Genomic DNA, 24,245 nt, shown 5'->3' with positions numbered 1-24,245 from the left:
TTCTTCCTGTACTTCCAGCGTGACCTGTTCCCTGTATTTATTCTTACTCATCCATTGTTCTAACAGATTCATCTCCCTGCTCTCTGGGCCACTGGTTGAAATTATGGCTGACATCTGATGAATTTGCTGGTGATCTTCTACCACAACCGCTTCTTCCCTTCAGTTTGGTCTTCGCTCTTGTCAACGCCTCAGGCCTGCCAGTAGCAGTCAGTGGCACCCACGTGCATTCCCTCACCCCAGAAGTTGGACGAAACTGCCATGGTCAGAGATGAATTACTGACCTGCACGGAATTAGACATGCTGATGTAACTGGTGATTTTCTTAGCAATATGTCCAATTCTAGTTAAAACCAGTGTATTTGGTTTTATTCTAGTCCATCACTGACCCTGAATATGTACAAATATCCAGGATAGTTCTGGGCTTCCTTGATTTCTCAATTCTGAGATTTTGGTTCACTGTGGGATAAGACTTCAGGTTATTCCTAAGGGTTGCAGGCAAAACTGAATTTTTTTTAATCTACAGAACAGCCTGACTGTTCAGATAAGCACAATTATTTGACACCTATTTAGGAGATTCTGCCTGGAGATGAGTTATGGAAAAATACAGCTCCACTAAATGGCAACCTACTCCAATATTCTTGCCTGGAAAGTCCTGTGAACAGTGGAGCCCGAAGGGCTGCTGTCCAAGGGGTCGCGCAGAGTCGGATACAACTGAAGTGACTTAGCATGCATGAAAGCATTGGAGAAGGAAATGGCACGCCACTCCAATATTCTCGCCTGGAGAATCCCCGGGACGGAGGAGCCTGCTGGGCTGCCCTCTGTGGGGTCGCGCAGCCTCGGACACGACTGAAGCGACGCAGCAGCAGCGGCAGAAACTTCTCACTTTTCTCTCTTCAAACTCTGAGTTTCTCCTAGTCCAGCCATGCTCCCAGAGGTTTTAAGCGGATTGATTAGTGCTTGAAAAGCACCTTTATACATGAAAAGTAGCTAAGTACTAATTTAATCTTTTAAAGTCTGGCCTGGATTATTCCTGGTGCAGCTCTCATTTCATACTTTTTCCATAATGTCACCAGATTGTAGACAGTTACTAGGACTAGAACTGTTCTATGACCCAACACGCAAAATGGCTCTGGGCAGGAACGCTGATTCTAACAATGACCTACTCCTTTAAAAAGATTCCTGCTGGCCCCCTGGGGCCGCAGGCACGCGGGGCCGCGCTTCCCCGCGGCGGCCGCCAGAGTGGGAGGTACTGGGCGCGAGCGCGCGCCGGTTCGGGAGCGCGCGCGGGCTCGAGAACGCGCCGAGCGCCGGGCCGGGCTGTCGGGAGCCGCGCCGGCCGTTGGGGGGCGCCCGTTGGCGGCGCACTCTCTAACGTCAGCGGCGAGCCACACGAGGCAGAGGCGGTGGCGGTGGCGTGGCCCTCGCTGGTGGCCTTGGCGGCGGCGGCGACGACGGAGCGTGAGTGGACCAGGACCGAGGTCGAGGCGCGCTCTCCCCCACAGAAATGACTGACCACACTGTGTCCAACAGTGCCTTGGCGAGTCTTTTTGAGTGTCCGGTGTGCTTGAACCATGTCTTGCCTCCAATTACACAGTGCCAGAATGGCCACCTCGTTTGTCGTGAATGTCGCTCAAGGCTCGCCCGTTGTCCAACTTGCCGGGGCCCGCTGACAGCCGTTCGCAACTTGGCCATGGAGAGAGTGGCCGATTTAGTACTCTTCCCGTGTAGATACGCCTCTTCGGGATGCGGAGCAACCGTGCCGCCCACAGAAAAAGCAGACCACGAAGAACACTGCGAGTTTAGGCCCTGTCGTTGCCCTTGCCCTGGCGCTTCCTGTGGGTGGCAAGGCGCCATGGATGCCGTTGTACCACACGTGATGCAGCACTATAACAACTCCGTTATAACCCTGCAGGGAGAAGTTGTCGTTTTCCTTGCAGTCAACATTAATCTGGCTGGTACCCTTGACTGGGTGATGGTGCAGTCCTGTTTTGGGTCTCAGTTCTTACTAATTTTGGAGAAACTGGAAATCCACGACGGTTACCAGAAATTCTTTGCCGCTGTCCAGCTGATAGGAACACGCGAGCAAGCTGAACATTTTACTTATCGACTTGAGCTAAACGGTACGAGACGGCGATTGATGTGGGAAGCCACGCCTCTATCTATTCGTGAGCGAATTGATACAGCGTTTCTGAACTGTGACTGCCTAGTCTTCCACCCCAGAGTTGCGGAACTTTTCGCAGAAAATGGCGATTTAAGCATCAATGTAACTATTTCCATGACTTGAAATGGTGATCAAACATTTTCTGGCGAGTGTTTAAAACCAATACATTCAGTTTCACAGAGAAGAAGGCACCTGTCTTCCTACCAACCAGAAACTTTGGGTAGGTTGAAGCTAGAGACATTAAGCTACAGAAGATGAAAGGGTGTTAAATACAGGAAATAGTTGCATGTAATAACACTAATAGATTTAAAATAAGCCAACAGTAAACCACTAGAAAATATAGGTATATTTATACCCGAGATGGGCATCTTTGAATTAAAATAAGAACCTTTGAAAACTAATTCTGAAGTTTTGTTTATGGTAGATTGAATGTACTGTTGAAAAATACTGGGTTCTTTTTTCTGTGCCTGAACTGTGTGAGTGTGTGTGTGTGTGCGCACACACACATGCTTGGATTTCTTCTCCTATAACTGACAAGCCATATTGACTGGTCTTCGACCACTGCATTTCCCTTCTGTGAGTCAATACATAGTGTTCTTGTGTGTGTATTTTTGAGTGTGTGTTTATGCATTTGCTAATTTTTAATTCTAGTTTTTAATTAAAAAAATTTGACTTTCTTTTCTGTAAAAGAAACTAAAACGACTCTTATTTATTTGATGTCACCACAAAGAGTTTTTCAGGGATTTGGAAATGAGAGCATTTTGTATTTGGTGTAGAGCAAAAAAAGCTATTCATGTAAGGGGTTTTCCCGATAGCTCCACTGGTGAAGAATCTGGCTGCAATGCAGGAGAGCATGGTTCAATTGCTGGGTGGGGGAAAAATCCGCTGGAGAGGGATAGGCTATCCACTCCAGTATTCTTGGGCTTCCCTTGTGGCTCAGCAGCTAAAGAACTGCCTGAAGTATGGGAGATTTGGGTTCAATCCTGGGGTTGGGAAGAATCTCTGGAGAAGGGAAAGGCTACCCACTCCTGTACTCTGGCCTATGTGGTCGCACAGATTGGGAGAAGGGACAGACTACCCACTCCAATATTCTTGGGCTTCCCTTGTGGCTCAGCTGGTAAAGAACTGGCTTGCAGTGTCGGAGATCTGGGTTGGATATCTGGGTTGGGAAGATGCCTGGAGAAGGAATGGCTACCCACTCCAGTATTCTGGCCTGGACAAGTCCATGGAATGTATAGTCAATGTGGTCACAAAGAGTGGGATAAGGGATAGGCTACCCACTCCAATATTCTTGGGATTACCTTGGGGCCCAGCTAGTAAAGAATCCACCTGCAATGTGGGAGATCTGGCTTTGAACGGATACCCATTGCAGTTTTCTGGCCTGGAGAATTCCATGCACTGTATGCTCCTTGTGGTCAGAAACAGTGGGAGGAGCGCTAGGCTACCCACTGCAGTATCCTTGGGCTTTCCTTGTGGCTCAGCTGGTAAAGAATCCGCCTGCAATGTGGGAAGTTTGGGTTTGACCCCAGGTTGGGAAGATGCCCTGCAGAAGGGAAAGCCTTACCCACTCCAATATGCTGGCCTGGAGCATTACAAGGACTGTAGATCACCTGGAGAAGGGAATGGGTACCCACTGGAGTATTCTAGCCTGGAAAATTCCATGGACTAGAGTCCATGTGGTCAAGAGTGGGAGAAGGGATAGGCTACCCATTTCAGTATAACAGGGCTTCCCTTGTGGCTCAGCTGGTAAAGAATCCGCCTGCACTGTGGGAGATCTGGGTTGGATTCCTGGATTGGGAATATCCCCTGGAGAAGGGAAAGGCTACCCACTCCAGTATTCTGGCCTGGTGAATGCCATGGACTGTATCGTCCATGTGGTCACAAAGTGTGGGAGAAGGGAGAAGGGATACCCACTTCTCTATTCTTGGGCTTCCTTTGTGGCTCAGCTGGTAAAGAATCAGGCTGCAAAGTGGGAGATCTCAGTTCGATCCCTGGTTGGGAAGATTCCCTGGAGAATGGAAAGGCTATGCACTCTAGGATTCTGGTCTGCAGAATTCCACGGACTGTAGATCCCCTGGAGAAGGGAACAACTACCCACTCCAGTATTCTGGCCTGGAGAATCCATGGACTCTACAGTCCATGCGTTCACAAGAGTCAGACAGTCCTGAGTGACTTTCACTTTCACTTTCTTTCATTGCAGATTAGCTTAAATGCCATGGAAATTTTGTTTCAAAACTCAAACTTGGAATTTGAGTTCATCAATAGACTAGACACATTTTCATGAGAATGTTGGTATTGTATGTCTCTTCCTTTTTCTTAAACATTTCATTACAATTTTCACAAATAGCTCTTAACAGGTTGTGATGAGATATTTCTCTTCCAGGACTGATTAAAAGATATTCATATGGATTTATAACCAAATGTCTATGAGAAAAACAAGTCAGATTTGACTCCTACAGGCAATGCAGGAATATTAATACCACTGAATTGTATAACTTTCTATCAATTTCACCTTTCCAATTACCTTGCTAAAAGTAAAAAAGAAAGGTAAAAGCTAATAATCTGATCTGAAGCTACTAAGTGTTGAAATAGGCAGGTTATTGAAAGGCGCTGAGAGCGCATGTGGCTGTGTCATTGTTTCTAACTCTGAACAAGTTTAAAGTTGTTAACGAGTTGTTAGCTGTTCTAAAATTAGGACCTAAACTCTATAATAAAGATTTGATAAACAACAAGTTTGTACTGTATAGCACAGCAAACTATATTTAATATACTGTGATAAACCATAACGGAAAAGAATATTTCAAAGTGTATATATATATATATATATATATATATATATATATATACACACACACACACATATATCTGAATCACTTTGCTGTGCAGCAGAAATTAACACAACATTGTGAATCAACTCTACTCCAGTAATTTTTTTTTTTTAAGAGTAAGATTTCTTAGTTTACTGCATCTACCTAAGGGAATGAGGATCTACTCTTCTCCATAATATAGATCATATTTACTTAATGGTCTTCTGGGCTAGCTCTATGCCTTACATTGTTAAGGATGTCAAATATTTAACAACCTTGTCATATTAATTATTAATTTTGCAAGCCTTACTTTTGGAAATAATGCTTTATTTGTTTTTGCCATTTTAGGAGTTCCGTAGTATAGTCTCTAAAAAATTAAATGAAGAAAATTGATAATTATATCATAAATAAAGATGTGTGCCGGGAGCAAGCACGGGAGATCCCACCCATGACAAGGTCATGTGGAGAGGCCTGATGGGCAAGGCGAGTCAGGCCTCAGGGTTCCCCCTGGAATTTCCTGAGCATGTACCCCCAAAACCAGAGTCAGCCTGATTTTATTGTTCTGTGCTTTCCACTCTTCTGACATTCTCTGGAAAAAAGTTATTTCAGGGCTTCAGTCTCCTGCAAAAGAATGTCTCGGCTTAAAACCCCCTCTGATGGCTCTCTAACTTGCCTAACAGGTTCCCCCGGACTTTTTACAACTTATAAATTGCTTACAGCCCCCCCAACTGCGAGAGGCACAAAGCTTAAAGCATCTTAAAGATACAGAGCCTTTTCTAAGAGCTAAAAATCCTATTGGTGACGGGGTTTCACTGTTGACTCAATGACTGCTGCCAGGCCTCCATATTCTTTATCTTTTTAGACACCTGAAGGATATTAATCAATGTAATAGGGATATAGAAAAAGGAATATAGTAGTTTTGATGTTAGCAACATTAGACTTTTGAGTTAATTACTTTTCTCTTTATAAATCACTGTACTCCTTTTCATTGTTATAAATTGTTGTAGCTTTGCTATGTAAAAATGTAACTTTATTTAGTGCTTTCTGAGAGTGGCACCAGACTTTGGGAAGATCAACACAAATAAGTCTTCTGGTTGACAAACCCTTAACAGAAAAGGGCCATAAAATGTTAATTGGCCCTCTGGCCAGAAGACGATGTAAATCACCTAAGACTTGTGTATACAACTAGGTATGCAGAGAGAAAGCCTGGTTTTGATAAGAGTCAGGGCTACTGATGCTGCATAATTTTGTATTACCCATTGATCTCTATGAACAATCAAAAAGGTATAAAAGGCCTTTCTGGACAATAGAGGTTGGGCCAGTCGCTGGACTGGTTTCCCCCGTGTCTCCTCTTTACTCTAATTTCAGGCTGAATTCCCATCTGGGGCTTGGAGGCTCGCCATGTCTACTTACTTGCCCTGGCTTCTAAGATCTGTACAAGAGTGAGCCCAAGGCGGGACACCCTCCGATATTCAAACGGATGCCAGTGGCCTAATGTAGATGGTGCAAACTTCTTGTCTTGAAGTTTTATTGGTTTTCCATGTAAACCAAGTTATTCAACCTCTTTTCTCCACTTAATTTTCCTACTACACTATTTCTTCCTAGTCTAATCTTATATTTCTAATTAAATAAATAAGTTTTTCCTCGCCTACGCCGTTCACCCTTCAAATTACCCTGGATCCACCGGGGCTGGACCCCGGCAGATGTGTATATTAAATTTTAATGTTTTTGAAGCTATTGCTCTATTAAAAAATGAGTTGAACATTTAAACCATAAATTGTCTTAGGAATATATGTGTTCAACAATATCAACTGCATTTAACCAGTTAAAGCACTAATAATGAATACATGAACAAAGCTAGAATACTGGACAAGCTACCTTTAATGCAAAAATAGAGAAGAATCATCTTTGATATTCAATAGGCAATCTAAATAGTTAACCTCTAGGGGGAATGGAGAAGGCAATGGCACTCCATTCCAGTACTCTTGCCTGGAAAATCCCATGGACGGAAGAGCCTGGTAGGCTACAGTCCATGAGGTCACTAAGAGTTGGACATGACTGAGCGACTTCACTTTCACTTTTCACTTTCCTGCCTTGGAGAAGGAAATGGCAACCCACTCCAGTGTCTTGCCTGGAGAATCCCAGGGACGGGGGAGCCTGGTGGGCTGCTGTCTATGGGGTCGCACAGAGTCGGACATGACTGAAGTGACTTAGCAGCAGCAGCAGCAATAGCAGCAGCATACATATACATACATAAATTTGAGGAAGGGAAGACATTGGTTGCAGTCTATGGATCACCGTAGAAACATCATCTTTCTTCCACATTGCCCATCACCTACATCAATGTGTTTCACCACTCCCTGCTTTTACTTGCTTCATTTCCTACTCCCCCATTCCCTACACATATGGTCTGCTCCAGATGTCTTCATTCTGGGGAACCAAAACACAGGTTCTTTTCTCAAAAAAGGTTGTCATCCTAAAAAAGTCTTCTTGTGAGAGGCCTTCTCTGCCAGTCTACTGCTGAGATCAATTCCCCACAGTTCCAGATTGATTCTTTCAAATCTCCATCAGAAGCAGGGAGAAAGGAAAAAAGAAACTGTGACAACTCTACATTCACTGATGTAAACTCTCTAAACTTAAGAAATTTGCTCACACATAGTCTCATTAATGGCAATTTTTTTTAATCTCAATTTTATTTACTTACTTTACAATATTGTACTGGTTTTGCCATACATTGACATGAATCTGCCATGGGTGTGCATGTGTTCCCAATCCTGAACCCCCCTCCCACCTCCCTCCCCATTCCATCCCTCTAGGCTATCCCAGTGCACCAGCCCTGAGGACCCTGTTATTTATCTTGCATCTACAGACGGGAACTTTCCTCTTCAGTAATGTTCATCCTTAACAGCATCCTGGAACACACTTATCTTTGCCAAGAAGCATCTGGAAGAGAGAATGTTATCTTTTACAAACCATTCTCAGCTAGGAAGACTACAAGGTAGATAAGAAAAACAGTTTTATTACAGATAAGATGAAATCCTGTTTCATTTTCCCTCTCTCATTCTAACTCAATCATACTGACCTCCCTGCTATCATTCTGATCTGGAGGCTCACTTCTGCCTCAGGGCCTTTTCATTACATTTCACCTTGCCTCAGAAGGTCTTCCCCCACAATTTATCTTCCTTATCTCTTCTCTAGTCCTGTCCACTTATTAGAGGAGGTTTCTCTGTTTTCCTGTTTAAAACTACAGACCTCTTTCCCCTGTTCCAACTCTCAGTTCAGTTCAGTTCAGTCGCTTAGTCATGTCCGACTCTTTGCGACCCCATGAACTGTAGCACACCAGGCCTCCCTGTCCATCACCAACTCCCGGAGTTCAATCAGACTAATGTCCATCGAGTCAGCGATGCCATCCAGCCATCTCATCTTGGGTCGTCCCCTTCTCCTCCTACGCCAAATCCCTCTCAGCATCAGAGTCTTTTCCAATGAGTTAATTCTTCTCATGAGGTGGCCAAAGTACTGGAGCTTCAGCTTTAGCATCATTCCTTCCAAAGAAATCCCAGGGCTGATCTCCTTCAGAATGGATTGGTTGGATCTCCTTGCAGTCCAAGGGACTTTCAAGAGTCTTCTCCAACACCACAGTTCAAACACATCAAATCTTCAGCACTCAGCCTTCTTCACAGTCCAACTCTCACATCCATACATGCCCACTGGAAAAATCATAGCCTTGACTAGATGAACCTTAGTCGCCAAAGTAACATCTCTGCTTTTGAATATGCTATCTAGGTTGGTCATAACTTTTCTTCCAAGGAGTAAGTGTCTTTTAATTTCATGGCCGCAGTCACCATCTGCAGATTTTCGAGCCCAAAAACTAAAGTCTGACACTGTTTCCACTGTTTCCCATCTATTTCCCATGAAGTGATGGGACGAGATGCCATGATCTTCGTTTTCTGAATGTTGAGCTTTAAGCTAACTTTTTCACTCTCCTCTTTCACTTTCATCAAGAGGCTTTTTTGCTCCACATCACTTTCTGCCATAAGGGTGGTGTCATCTGCATATCTGAGGTGATTGATATTTCTCCTGGCAATCTTGATTCCAGCTTGTGTTTCTTCCAGTCCAGCGTTTCTCATGATGTACTCTGCATAGATGTTAAATAAGCCCAGTGACAATATACAGCTTTGACGTACTCCATTTCCTATTTGGAACCAGTCTGTTGTTCCACGTCAAATTCTAACTGTTGTTTCCTGACCTGCATACAGATTTCTCAAGAGGCAGGTTAGGTGGTCTGGTATTCCCATCTCTTTCAGAATTTTCCACAGTTTTTTGTGATCCACACAGTCAAAGGCTTTGGCATAGTCAATAAAGCAGAAAGAGATGTTTTTCTGGAACTCTCTTGCTTTTTTGATGATCCAGCAGATGTTGGCAATTTGATCTCTGGTTCCTCTGCCTTTTCTAAAACCAGCTTGAACATCAGGAAGTTTTCAGTTCATGTATTGCTGAAGTCTGGCTTGGAGAATTTTGAGCATTACTTTACTAGCATGTCAGATAAGTGCAATTGTGTGGTAGTTTGAGCATTCTTTGGCATTGCCTTTCTTTGGGATTGCAATGAAAACTGACCTTTTCCAGTCCTGTGGCCACTGCTGAGTTTTCCAAATTTGCTGGCATATTGAGTGCAGCACTTTCACAGCATCATCTTTCAGGATTTGAAATAGCTCCGCTGGAATTCCATCAACTCCACTAGCTTTGTTTGTAGTGATGCTTTCTAAGGCCCACTTGACTTCACATTCCAGGATGTCTGGCTCTAGATGAGTGATCACACCATCGTGATTATCTGGGTTGTGAAGATCTTTTTTGTACAGTTCCTCTGTGTATTCTTTCCACCTCTTCTTAATATCTTCTGCTTCTGTTAGGTCCATACCATTTCTGTCCTTTATCGAGCCCATCTTTGCATGAAATATTCCCTTGGTATCTCTAATTTTCTTGAAGAGATCTCTAGTCTTTCCCATTCTGTTCTTTTCCTCTATTTCTTTGCATTGATTGCTGAAGAAGGCTTTCTTATCTGTTCTTGCTCTTCTTTGGAACTCTACATTCAGATGCTTATATCTTTCCTTTTCTCCTTTGCTTTTTGCCTCTCTTCTTTTCACAGCTATTTGTAAGGCCTCCCCAGACAGCCATTTTGCTTTCTTTCATTTCTTTTCCATGGGGACGATCTTGATCCCTGTCTCCTGTACAATGTCATGAAACTCATTCCATAGTTCATTAGGCACTCTATCTATCAGATCTAGGCCCTTAGATCTCTTTCTCACTTCCACTGTATAATCATAAGGGATTTGATTTAGGTCATACCTGAATGGTCTAGCGGTTTTCCCTACTTTCTTCAATTTAAGTCTGAATTTGGCAATAAGGAGTTCATGATCTGAGCCACAGTCAGCTCCCGATCTTGTTTTTGCTGACTGTATAGAGCTTCTCCATCTTTGGCTGCAAAGAATATGATCAATCTGATTTCGGTGTTGACCATCTAATGATGTCCATGTATAGAGTCTTCTCTTGTGTTGTTGGAAGAGGGTGTTTGCTATGACCAGTGTATTTTCTTGGCAAAACTCTATTAGTCTTTGCCCTGCTTCATTCCGCATTCCAAGGCCAAATTTGCCTGTTACTCCAGGTGTTTCTTGACTTCCTATTTTTGCATTCCAGTCCTCTATAATGAAAAGGACATCTTTTTTGGGTGTTAGTTCTAAAAGGTCTTGTAGGTCTTTAAAGAACCATTCAACTTCAGCTTCTTCAGTGTTACTGGTTGGGGCATCGACTTTGATTACCGTGATATTGAATGGTTTGCCTTGGAAACGAACAGAGATCATTCTGTCCTTTTAGAGATTGCATCCAAGTACTGCATTTCAGACTCTTTTGTTGACCATGATGGCTACTCCATTTCTTCTTGGATTCTTGCCTGCAGTAGTAGATATAATGGTCATCTGAATTAAATTCACCCATTCCACTCCATTTTAGTTTGCTGATTCCTAGAATGTCGATGTTCACTCTTGTCATCTCTTGTTTGACCACTTCCAATTTGCCTTGATTCATCGACCTGACATTCCAGGTTTCTATGCAATATTACTTTTACAGCATCAGACCTTGCTTCTAATCACATCCACAGCTGGGTATTGTTTTTGCATTGGCTCCATCCCTTCATTCTTTCTGGAGTTATTTCTCCACTGATCTCCAGTAGCGTGTTGGGCACCTACTGACCTGGGGAGTTCCTCTTTCAGTATCCTATCATTTTGCCTTTTCATACTGTTTATGGGGTTCTCAAGGCAAGAATACTGAAGTGGTTTGCCATTCCCTTCTCCTCATTCCCTGCTTTTGTGTTGCTTTAGTCACTAAGTTGTGTCCAATTCTTGAGACCCATGGACCTGTCAGGCCCCTTTGTCAATGGATTTCCTAGGCAAGAGTACTGGAGTGGGTAGCCATTCCTTTCTCCAGGTGATCTTCCTGACCCATGGATGAAACTCAAGTCTCTTGTATTGTCTCCTGCATTGCAGTCAGATTCTCTACCACTGTGCCACCTAGGAAGTCCTCCTGTTTCTATGTCTCTTTATAACACTTATCATTATATATTTTGTGTGATTTTCTTTTTCTGATATCACCTGTATGTAAGCTCCATGAAGGTAAGGAACTAGATCTGTTTTCTTCATTGCTACATCCTCAGTACTTAGAAGATTCAGCCAGTCAGTTCAGCCGGTCAGTCATGTCCAACTCTTTGTGACCTCATGGACTGCAGCATGCCAGGCTTCCATGGCCATCACAAACACCTGGAGCTTGCTAAAATTCACGTCCATCGAGTCAGTGATGCCATCCAACCATCTCATGCTCTGTTGTTCCCTACTCCTCCTGCCTTTGATCTTACCCAGCATCAGGGTCTTTTCAATGAGCCAGTTCTTCACATCAGCTGTCCTATGTATTGGAGCTTCAGCATCAGTATTAGTCTTTCTGATGAATATTTAGGACTGACTTCCTTTAGGATTGACTGATTTGGTCTCCTTGCAGTCCAAGGGACTCTCAAGAATCTTCACCAACACCACAGAACAAAAGCATCACTTCTTCAGTGCTCAGCCTTCTTTAGGGCCCAAATCTCACATCCATACATGACTACTAAAAAACCATAGCTTTGACTAGACAGATATTTGTCAGCAAAGTAATGTCTCTGCTTTTTAATATGCTGTCTAGGTAGGTCGTAGCTTTTCTACCAAGGAGCAAGCATCTTTTAATTTCATGGTTGCAGTCACCGTTTACAGTGAATTTGGAGCCCAAGAAAATAAAGTCTCTCACTGTTTCTATTTTTTCCCCATCTATTTGCCATGAAGTGATGAGACTGGATGCCATGATTTTCTCTTTTTGAATGTTGAGTTTTAAGCCAGCTTTTTGACTCTTCTTTCACCTTCATCAAGAGGCTCTTTACTTCTTCTTCACTTTCTGCCATAAGGGTGGTGTCATCTGCATATCTGAGGTTATTGATATTTCTCCCAGCAATCTTGATTCCAGCTTGTGCTTTATTCAGCTTGGAATGACACAAGATGTACTCTACATAAATCAAATAAGCAGTGTGACAATATACAGGCTTGACATACTCCTTTCCCCATTTGGAACCAGTCCATTGTTCCATGTTTGGTTCTACCTGTTCCTTCTTGACCTGCATATAGATTTCTCAGGAGACAGATAAGGTTCTGGTATTCCCATCTCTTTAAGAATTTTCCACAGTTTGTTGTGATCCACACAGTCAAAGGCTTTCATGTAGCCTATGATGGAAAAGTAGATGTTTTTCTGGAATTCTTTTGCTTTTTGTATGATCCAATGGATGTTGGTAATTTGATATCTGGTTGTTCTGTCTTTTCTAAATCCAGCTTGAACATCTGGAAGTTCTCGGTTCACGTACTGTTAAAGCCTAACTTGGAGAATTTTGAGCATTACTTTGCTAGCATGTGAGATGAATGCAATTGTATGGTAGTTTGAACATACTTTGGCATTGCCTTTCTTTGGGATTAGAATGAAAACTGACCTTTTCCAGTCCCGTGGGCACTGCTGAGTTTTCCAACCTGCAGGCATATTGAGTGCAGCACTTATAATATCATCTTTTAAGATTTGAAATAACTCAGCTGAAATCCCATCACCTCCATTAGCTTTGTTCACAGCAATGTTTCTTATGGTCCACTTGACTGTGCCCTCCAGGATGTCTGGATCTAGGTCAGAAATCACACCATTGTGGTTATCTGGATCATCAAGATCATTTTTTGTATATTTCCTTTGTGTATCCTTGCCACTTCTTAATATATTTTGCTCCATATCGTTTCTGTCCTTTATTGTGCCCATCTTTGCATGAAATGTTCCTTTGATATCTGCAATTTTCTTGAAGAGATCACCAGATGGTTATCACATGGACATCACCAGATGGTTAATATCAAAAATCAGATATATTATATTATTTGCAGCCAAAGATAGAGAAGCTCTATACAGTCAGCAAAAACAAGACCGGAAGCTGACTGTGGCTCAGATCATGAACTCCTTATTGCCTAATTCAGACTTAAATTGAAGAAAGTAGGGAAAGCCACTAGGCCATTCATGTATGGCCTAAATCAAACCCCTTACAATTATACAGTAGAAGTGAGAAACATATTCAAGGGATTAGAGCTGATAGACAGAGTGCCTGTCTGAAGAACTATGGACAGAGGCTCATAATGTACAGGAGGTGGTAATCAAAACCATCCCCAAGAAAAAGAAATGCAAAAAAGGAAAATCGTTTTCTGAGGAGGCTTTACAAATAGCTGAGGAAAGAATAGAAGTGAACGGCATAGGAGGAAACTAAAGATATATCCATCTGACTGCAGAAATTCAAAGAACAACAAGGAGAGAGAAGAAAGCTTTCCTAAGTGATCATTGCAAAGAAATAGAGGAAAACAATTGAATGGGAAAGATCTAGAAGAGTAGGAACTTAAATATTTGTTCAGTAAATTAAACAGGTGAATGAGTGAAAAAATGAGTTAATGAGTAAATGAATATTATGCTAACAGCAGTTTATCTAAACCTGAACTCTATCCTGTACAAATAAAAAATATCAAATTGCACCACAAATAATTCACCATCATCTCCAGCTTACCCTTATTTTGACTTATAGGTAACATCATACACTTAGTGTTAGGCAATAATTTAATTTGTTCTTTGACTTGTTAATGACATCATGAACACAAAAGAATCTTTCCAATTATGTTCTAGTAAGTCAGCTAGGCATTGAAATGCTAACAGATTTGGCGGTCCCTAATCATGGTTATTGTGTTGTTTCCCAACTTCACTACATGTTAATGGGTCTCCTGTCGTTCCTTTTTGGTACCATTAGATTTGCTGTCTGCCATGGACAGCTTGAGAGCAGATGTTCCTGAAGTATCATTGGTAACAATGTCACAAAGATTGTGCGAGGTCAAAGGCCAACAAGCCTGACTAATGAGGAGGAGGTTTGCGCAGCTTATATATTGCTTCAGTGAGGGAAGTTTCGTACTTCCCATGCCTCGTACTTCTGGAAGCAGCCAGCCATTTTTAACCAGGAGCCACAGCTGTACAGCAATACCTGGTCTATTGATTTTTACCACTTTGACATCATTCATCATTCTCCACTTTAGCTATCATTGCATTATTTAGTTCTATGGCTGCTAAATTTGTGTCCTCCTACATTCTCTTCATTAAAGTTGTTTCTCAGCACCTGTGGTTTATGGTGCATAACTCTGACTTACAATATCACCTGACTAGGCTTCTTTTGCTGTTCTGTATGCTGTCAGATTAGACTACTAGGAGAATTTTTCAATAGAACACTCTTGGCTTATCAGAATAATCAAACCCCTCCTCCTCTTTACCAAAAAACTAGGTTGTAATATAATGAAATACTCAGTGTTGTTGTTTTTATAGTTTTAACTGCTTTTGAGTAGTATCAACATACCTGCAATTTCGTACAATGATAGATCACATGGAACATTAGAGATTATCCATTTCAATGATCTTAGCTTTGAAGATGAGGGAATTAATGTCCCCAAATTATGTCTTTTGTGAAAAATCACAAAGCACTTAACTATGTACATGAATATAATTCTATAATAGAACCTGTGCAAACCTGGTCTTTAAGTCTTGTTATCTAAGAAATGGATGTATTAATAACAAATAATAAGAATATATATATAATTTATCACTGTAATCCTAATCTCCTTCACTATTCTAAAACATAGTTACAAAATGTATTACATTCGGACAATTTATTTAGTCTCTCACTATATATTATAAACTTGCATTGTGCTTGGGACTGTGTTAGGGAGATGAAGATGTAAAAGTTATTAAGAGTCATAATCCCTGTCATCATGGAGCTTACAATATCCTGGAGAAAATAATGAGATAAGATTACAGTTAAGTGTGCTGTTGCTGCTGCTGCTAAGTTGCTTCAGTTGTGTCTGACTCTGTGTGACCCCATAGATGGCAGCCCACCAGGCTCCACCATCCCTGGGATTCTCCAGGCAAGAACACTGGAGTGGGTTGCCATTTCCTTCTCCAGTGCATGAAAGTGAAAAGTGAAAGTAAAGTTGCTCAGTCGTGTCTGACTCTTTACAACCCCATGGACTGCAAGCCTACCAGGCTCCTCCATCCATGGGATTTCCCAGGCAAGAGTACTGGAGAGGGTTGCCATTACTTTCTCCAACAGTTAAGTATAATAAGTGCCAATATAGGAGAAATATAGCAAGTTACAGGAGCATGGGAGAACAGTACATAATCTGGAATGTGATGACAGTCAGGGAAAGCTCTCTAGAAGAAATGATTTGAAGTTAGATATGAACAATGCATAGGATTTAGCTGGGTGAAGTGTTGGTCAAGGGTACTACAGTGAGACAAAGAGAAGATTGTGTGAAAACCTTGAGGTAAGAGGATGCATGACACGTTAGCAGACAGTAAGGTGACTTAGCATGGCTGGAAGAGCAAATATCTGTAGATTAAGGCAAGACAGGAAGCTCAAGAAAAAGAAAAGACTTTATAAATTCTCCAAAGGAGTTATGGCTTTATCTTAAGACCAATGAAAAAAATATTTCTATTAAAGGAATAGAATGATAAAATGGAACATTGAATGATAGTGATTCTATCTACCAAAAATAAAATAAGAACAATGAATGAATTAATTAAAGAGTGTAAAACTGGAGTCAGGGAGAACAGTAATATGCTTGTTTAATAATCTGGGAAAGAATCTTGGTGGCCTGAACAAGGGTAGTGATAGTGGAGATGGAGAAAAATGGATGAGATTAATAGGGAATTCAACAGATAGATCCAGCAGAGCGTGGACACTGACTTGATGTTTTAGAAGACAAAACGGAGAAATCATATATGGCTACCAGGTTTCTAACTTAATAAGCTGGGTGGATTACAGCATCATTTGTTGAGATGGAAAACACCAAAGAGCAAAATTGAGCATGGAAGGCAAAGCAATCAAATTTAGACATGTTCTATTTAAGGTGCATGTAAGATAGCCACCTAAATTTGTATAGTAGGCCACCAGATACACAGGTCCAATCGTTGGTGAAGAAATTTGGGTTGAAGATATAGGTTTGAGAGTTTTCAGAACAGGCAGGTTAATTGTAGCAATGAGAGCAGATGATATTATCCAGTGAGAGAGTATAAATTAGTAGTAAAAAGAGTAAATAAAAGAATCCTGATGACCATGAATGTTGAAGTAATTAACAGAGGAAGAGGAACTAGACAAAGGCCCTGAAAATGAATAAACGTAGAAGTCCAAGACATTGATTGTCTTGAAAAACAAAGGGAGAAAACTTCTCAGGGAGCACTAGTTAAAAAAAAAAAATTCTCATATGCTGCAGAGCGACCAAGTGAAATAAGAATTTTAAAACATCTGTTTAGTAGCAAAGTTATTAACACCTTTAAGAACAGTTTCAGTGATAGGGGTATAATCCTCCATTTGCCCTTTTAGTCAACAGACATTTTTATTGAATGCCTACTCTTAGCATGGCACTGTGTTAGATATTGCAGATGCAATTGTAAGCAAGAATGTTATCCTCATTCTCATGGAGCTTGCAATCTTGTGAGGGAGACAGATATTAATAACTCAGTCATGTAAATAAATTCTAAGTTGCTGTTCTGACAAGGGAAAATGTTATGTATGAGTATACATGAAATAGAGGGGTTGTGACCTGGAAGGTTTCTCTGTGGAAATGACATGAACTAAAATGTAATGGATATGTATAAATCAACTAGACATAGCAGAGTGAGGATACTGTGATGATTAGGGTTCTGGGTGAAGGAGAGGGCACTTGTAAAGATCTGGGACAAGAAGAAATGTGGCCTATTCATGGAATTTTATTTTTTTCAAGTGTGTCTATGGTATAGAGAATAAGGGGGAACATGATAAGAAAGGTGAAGAGAGGTGGGCTTATGCAGATCATGCAGCTAAGAATTTGTTTTTTGTCTGAAAAGCAGTAGGAAGTCATTGAAAGGGTTTATTATAGACATCTGTCTGAGGGTAGGGGACAGAGTTGACATAATCAGGTTTGCAATTAAAAGGTTGATCTGGTTTCTGTTAGTAAAAAGAATTTGAAAGAGAGAAAATGTAGAGAAAGGGAGAACTGTTAGGATTTAAGTTTGCAGTGGTCCAGGCAAGAGAGAGCAATGGTATGAACTAAAATAATAGAAATGAAAAGAAGTAAATGGACTCAACTTTATTTAGAAGGTAAAATGAATAATACTTTCTGATCAATTAGATATGAGTTTGAGGAAGAGGGAGGTATCCAAAAAAAACATGGCATGCACACAAAAAACACTTTCCAGATTTCTGAGTAAAGACAACTGCCACATATTTTCTGAAACATTTGGCTGAGAAATTGGAAAGACAAGAGAGAGTATCTGGGGATAGACATGAGGTGAGTGAAGAAGATTTTTCCTATTTGTTTTTATTTTTTTCCCTCCTTACTAAACCTTTTCAAAAATTTGTTTAATTTTTAATTAATGGATAATTGCTTTCCAGAGTTTTGTTTTTTATCAAACCTCAACATGAATCAGCCATGTGTATGCATATATCCATTCCCTTTTAAACCTCCCTCCCATCTCCCTCCCTATCCCACTGCTCTAGGTTGATCCAGAGCCCGTGTTTGAATTTCCTGAGACACACAGCAAATTCCTATTGGCTATCTATTTTATATATGGTAATGTAAGTTTCCATCTTACTCTCTCCATACATCTCACCCTCTCCTCCCCTCTCCCCATGTCCATGAGTCAATTCTCTATGTCTGTTTCTCCACTGCTGCCCTAGAAATAAATTCTTCAGTACCATTTTTCTAGATTCCATATATATGCGTTAGTATATGATATTTATCTTTCTCTTTCTGACTTACTTCACTCTGTATAATAGGCTATAGGTTCATCCACCTCATTAGAACTAACCGTTAAGGGTGATATGGCCGTGGACTGGTTTTATTTTTTAAGATGATAAACACATAAGTATGATGAAATGTTGACCTAGAGAGATGGAAGAAAATTCATATACAAGAGAAAGAAAAAATAATCAAAGGTCTCGTTCTCTGAAAATGCAGAAGGAAGCAAATTCTGCAAGACTTAAGAAAGAAGCAAATAATAGGTGGGTCTGCAGGCAAGTCATAAAGATGGTAAAGAGATAATAAAGACATCCCCTTCTGATATCTGCTATTAACATTTCCTCTGTGAACTCAATGGCTGAAAATGAAATGGGATGTGGTTGTGTCAACATTTGTCACCATGTTATTTATATTAGTAAAGTTTTAAAAGCAATCCAAATGCTTACCACAGGGGATGTGTAAAATAAATTATGACATGTGCTACACTGTTTTAGTACAAATATTTAAAAATCCTGTCATAAAAGAGTATTTTAGATGGAAGGAAATTATTTACTATATGTTTTACATGAAAATAATAGTTTACAAAAGAATGTGTATGGTATGGTATTGTTGTTATTTAGTCACTAAGTCATGTCCGACTCTATTGCAACCCCATGGACTGTAGCCTGCTAGGCTCCTCTGTCTGTGGAATTCTCCAGGCAAGAATACTGGAGTGGGTTGCCATTTCCTTCCAGAGAGATTCTTCCTTACCCAGGGATCAAACCTGCCTCTCCTGCATTCTATACCACTGAGCCACCAGGAAAGCCAGAAAAATACTTTGCTCCCATGATAAAATAATGTAAGCATTAATTTGTATCCCCCCTTTAACATCTAGCTCCTGGGTCATATTGACTGTGTTAGTAAAAAGAAAATTTTAATAAGAAATAAATATTTACATAGCAAAAATCATAACAGCATAACTTACTCTACTGTTAAGTATAGAAAATGTAAAGAAATGGTTGTGGAATTATATTTCCATTGAAAAAGCATAGGGCTGAATTGTGCATTAATCAAAATAGCTATCAGATTTTTAAGCTACAGGCCAGACACTGTGGTTAGTATTTCACCTCGCAATTCTATGAGGGTGTCAATATGATCTTTATTGTGTGGATGAGAAAACTGAGGCCTTTAGAGTCCATTTGGTTAAAATAGTTCACGAGGAAGAGGCAGACTTAGGTTTGCAACCCAGGTCTGTCTGATCCTGGTGGCAGTGTGCTGAACTATACAATGACAGGAATTTAAAAAACAACTTCAGTAAGCCTGCTTCGCAAACCTACACCTCTGCTAGCAAAATCACCATTTTAACTGAAAAAAAAAATTAAATGAACCAATATAAGAAAAAAAAATTCCATATTGATTAATAAGTAAAACCATTTATTTCTAAAAAGATATTGAGACAGTTTTTCTGGAAGAAAATTAATATTGCCAATGCTACAGAAACGATCACAGCCCTGTCTCATTTCTTAAACAATTCAGTTCAGTTCAGTCGCTCAATCAGGTCTGACTCTTTGCGACCCCTTGAATTGTAGCACACCAGGCTTCCCTGTCCATCACCAACTCCCAGAGTTCACCCAAACTCATGTCCATCGAGTTGGAGATGCCATCCGGACATTTCATCATCTGTCATCCCCTTCTACTACTGCCCCCAATCCCTCCAAGCATCAGAGTCTTTTCCAATGAGTCAGCTCTTCACATGAGGTGGCCAAAGTACTGGAGTTCCAGCTTTAGCATCACTCCGTCCAAAGAACACCCAGGACTGATCTTCTTTAGAATGGACTGGTTGGATCTCCTAGCAGTCCAAGGGACTCTAAAGAGTCTTCTCCAACACCACAGTTCAAAAGCATCAATTCTTTGGCACTCAGCTTTCTTCACAGTCCCACTTTCACATCCATACATGACTACTGGAAAAACCATAGCCTTGACTAGATGGACGTTTGTTGGCAAAGTAATGTCTCTGCTTTTGAATATGCTATCTAGGTTGGTCAAAAATTTCCTCCAAGGAGTAAGCGTCTTTTAATTTCATGGCTGCAGTCACCATCTGCAGTGATTTTAAAGCCCCAAAAAATAAAGTCTGACACTGTTTCCATTGTTTCCCCATTTATTTTCCATGAATTGATGGGACCACTTGCCATGATCTTTGTTTTCTGAATGTTCAGCTTTAAGCCAACTTATTCACTCTCCTCTTTCACTTTCATCAAGAGGCTTTTTAGTTCCTCTTCACTTTCTGCCATAAGGGTCGTGTCAGATGCATATCTGAGATTATTGATATTTTTCCCAGCAATCTTGATTCCAGCTTGTGCTTTTTGCAGCCCAGTGTTTCACATTATGTACTCTGCATATAAGGTAAATAAGTAGGGTGATAATATACAGCCTTAATATACTCCTTTTCCAATTTGGAACTAGTCTATTGTTCCATGTCAAATTCTGACTCTTGCTTCATGACCTGCATACAGATTTCTCAAGAGGCAGGTCAGGTGGTCTGGGATTCCCATCCCTTTCAGAACTTTCCACAGTTTATTGTGATCCCCAAAGTCAAAGGCTTTGGCATAGTCAATAAAGCAGAAATAGATGTTTTTCTGGAACTCTCTTGCTTTTTCCATGATCCAGCAGATGTTGGCAATTTGATCTCTGGTTCCTCGCTTTCTCTAAAACCAGCTTGAACATCAGGAAGTTCATGGTACACATATTGTTGAAGCCTGGCTTGGAGAATTTTGAGCATTAATTTACTAGCATGTGAGATGAGTGCAATTGTGCATTAGTTTGAACATTCTTTGACATTGCCTTTCTTTGGGATTGGAATGAAAACTGATCTTTTCCAGGCCTGTGGCCACTGCTGAGTTTTCCAAATTTGCTGGCATATTGAGTGCAGCACTTTCACAGCATCATCTTTCAGGATTTGAAATAGCTCCACTGGAATTCCATCAACTCCACTAGCTTCATTTGTAGTGATGCTTTCTAAGGCCCACTTGACTTCACATTCCAGGATGTCTGGCTCTAGGTGAGTGATGACACCACCGTGATTATCTGGATCATGAAGATATTTTTTGCACAGTTCTTCTGTGTATTCTTGCCACCTCTTCTTAATATCATCTGCTTCTGTTAGGTCCATACCATTTCTGTCCTTTATTGACCCCATCTTTGCATGAAATGTTCCCTTGGTATCTCTAATTTTCTTGACGAGATCTCTAGTCTTACTCATTCTGTTGTTTCCCTCTATTTCTTTGCATTGACCACTGAGGCAAGCTTCCTTATCTCTCCTTGTTATTCTTTGGAAGTCTGAATTCAGATGCTTATATTTTTTTCTTTTTTCCTTTGCTTGTAACTTCTCTTCTTTTCACAGCTATTTGTAAGGCTTCCGCAGACAGCCATTTTCTTTTTTTGCATTTCTTTTCCATGGGGATGGTCTTGATCCCTGTCTCCTGTACAATGTCATGAACCTCATTCCATAGTTCATTAGGCACTGTATCTATTAGATCTAGTCCCTTAAATCTATTTCTCACTTCCACTGTATAATCATAAGTGATTTGATTTAGATCATACCTGAATGGTCTAGTGGTTTTCCTCACTTTCTCAATTTCAGTCTGAATTTGACAATAAGGAGCTAATAATCTGAGCCACAGTTATCTCCTGGTCTTGTTTTTGCTGACTGTATAGAGCTTCTCCATGTTCGGCTGCAAAGAATATAATCAATCTGATTTCAGTGTTGACCATCTGGTGATGTCCATGTGTAGTCTTCTCTTGTATTGTTGGAAGAGGGTGTTTGCTATGACCAGTGGCTTCTCTTGGAAAAACTCCACTAGCCTTTGCCCTGAGTCATTCTGTATTCCCAGGTCAAATTTGCCTGTTACTCCAGGTGTTTCTTGACTTCCTACTTTTGCATTCCAGTCCCCTATAATGAAAAGGATGTCATTTTTGGGTGTTATTTCTAAAAGGTCTTGTAGGTCTTCAAAGAACCATTCAACTTCAGCTTCTTCAGCGTTACTGGTTGGGGCATAGATTTGGATTACCGTGATATTGAACGGTTTGCCTTGGAAACGAATAGAGATCATTCTGTCGTTTTTGAGATTGCATCCAAATACTGCCTTGGAATGCGGAATGAAGCAGGGCAAAGACTAATAGAGTTTTGCCAAGAAAATGCACTGGTCATAGCAAACACCCTCTTCCAACAACACAAGAGAAGACTCTACACATGGACATCACCAAACACCGAAATCAGATTGATTATATTCTTTGCAGCCAAAGATGGAGAAGCTCTATACAGTCAACAAAAACAAGACTGGGAGCTGACTGTGGCTCATATCATGAACTCCTTATCACCAAATTCAGACTTAAATTGAAGAAAGCAGGGAAAACTGCTAGACCATTCGGGTATGACCTAAATCAAGTCCCTTATGATTATACAGTGGAAGTGAGAAATAGATTTAAGGGTCTCGATCTGACAGATAGAGTGCCTGATGAACTATGGAATGAGGTTCGTGACACTGTACAGGAGACAGGGATAAAGACCATCCCCATGGAAGAGAAATGCAAAAAAGCAAAATGACTGTCTGCAGAGGCCTTACACATAGCTGTGAAAAGAAGAGAAATGAAAAGCAAAGGAGAAAAGGAAAGATATAAGCATCTGAATGCAGAGTTCCAAAGAAGAGCAAGAACAGATAAGAAAGCCTTCTTCAGCGATCAATGCAAAGAAATAGAGGAAAAGAACAGAATGGGAAAGACTGGGAAAGACTAGAGTTCTCTTCAAGAAAATTTGAGATACCAAGGGAATATTTCATGCAAAGATGGGCTCGATAAAGGACAGAAATGGTATGGACCTAACAGAAGCAGAAGATATTAAGAAGAGGTGGCAAGAATACACAGAAGAACTGTACAAAAAAGATCTTCACGACCCAGATAATCATGAAGGTGTGATCACTGACCTAGAGCCAGACATCTTGTAGGGTGAAGTCAAGTGGACCTTAGAAAGCATCACTACGAACAAAGCTAGTGGAGTTGATGGAATTCCAGTGGAGCTATTTCAAATCCTGAAAGATGATGCTGTGAAAGTGCTGCACTCAATATGCCAGCAAATTTTGAAAACTCAGCAGTGACCACAGGACTGGAAAAGATCAGTTTTCATTCCAATCCCAACGAAAGGCAATGCCAAAGAATGCTCAAACTGCCGCACAATTGCACTCATCTCACACGCTAGTGAAGTAATGCTCAAAATTCTCCAAGCCAGGCTTCAGCAATACATGAACCGTGAACTTCCTGATGTTCAAGCTGGTTTTAGAAAAGGCAGAGGAACCAGAGATCAAATTGTCAACATTCACTGGATCATGGAAAAAGCAAGAGAGTTCCAGAAAAACATCTATTTCTGCTTTATTGACTATGCCAAAGCCTTTGACTTTGGGGATCACAATAAACTGTGGAAAATTCTGAAAGGGATGGGAATCCCAGACCACCTGACCTGCCTCTTGAGAAATCTGTATGCAGGTCAGGAAGCAACAGTTAGAACTTGACGTGGAACAACAGACTGGTTCCAAATAGGAAAAGGAGTACATTAAGGCTGTATATTGTCACCCTGCTTATTTAACTTAAATGCAGAGTACATCATGAGAAACGCTGGACTGGAAGAAGCACAAGCTGGAATCAAGACTGCCAGGAGAAATATCAATAATCTCAGATATGCATCTGACACGACCCTTATGGCAGAAAGTGAAGAGGAACTAAGCCTCTTGATGAAAGTGAAAGAGGAGAGTGAAAAATTTGGCTTAAAGATAACATTTAGAAAATGAATATCCCATCACTCCATGGGAAATAGATGGAGAAACAGTGGAAACAGTGTCAGACTTTATTTTTGGGG

At 40.8% G+C, this 24,245-nt stretch overlaps 1 protein-coding gene across 1 annotated transcript; it reads left to right on the top strand.

Annotated features, from left to right (window-relative positions):
- Positions 1-1,503: 1,503 nt before the first annotated feature.
- LOC128070077 (E3 ubiquitin-protein ligase SIAH1-like) lies at positions 1,504-2,283 on the top strand. The gene has a single exon (XM_052663383.1). It carries the CDS (start codon positions 1,504-1,506, stop codon positions 2,281-2,283), a length of 780 nt encoding a protein of 259 aa, XP_052519343.1.
- Positions 2,284-24,245: the final 21,962 nt, after the last annotated feature.

This window comes from Budorcas taxicolor, chromosome X, assembly GCF_023091745.1.
Source record: "Budorcas taxicolor isolate Tak-1 chromosome X, Takin1.1, whole genome shotgun sequence".
Lineage (NCBI taxonomy): Eukaryota > Metazoa > Chordata > Mammalia > Artiodactyla > Bovidae > Budorcas > Budorcas taxicolor.
The sequence above is the reverse complement of the archived record's forward strand: the minus strand, read 5'-3'. Positions and strand labels throughout refer to the sequence as shown.

Excerpts from the sequence above, each read along its gene's own strand:
- LOC128070077 (XM_052663383.1), top strand. The coding sequence starts at position 1,504 with ATGACTGACCACACTGTGTCCAACAGTGCCTTGGCGAGTCTTTTTGAG.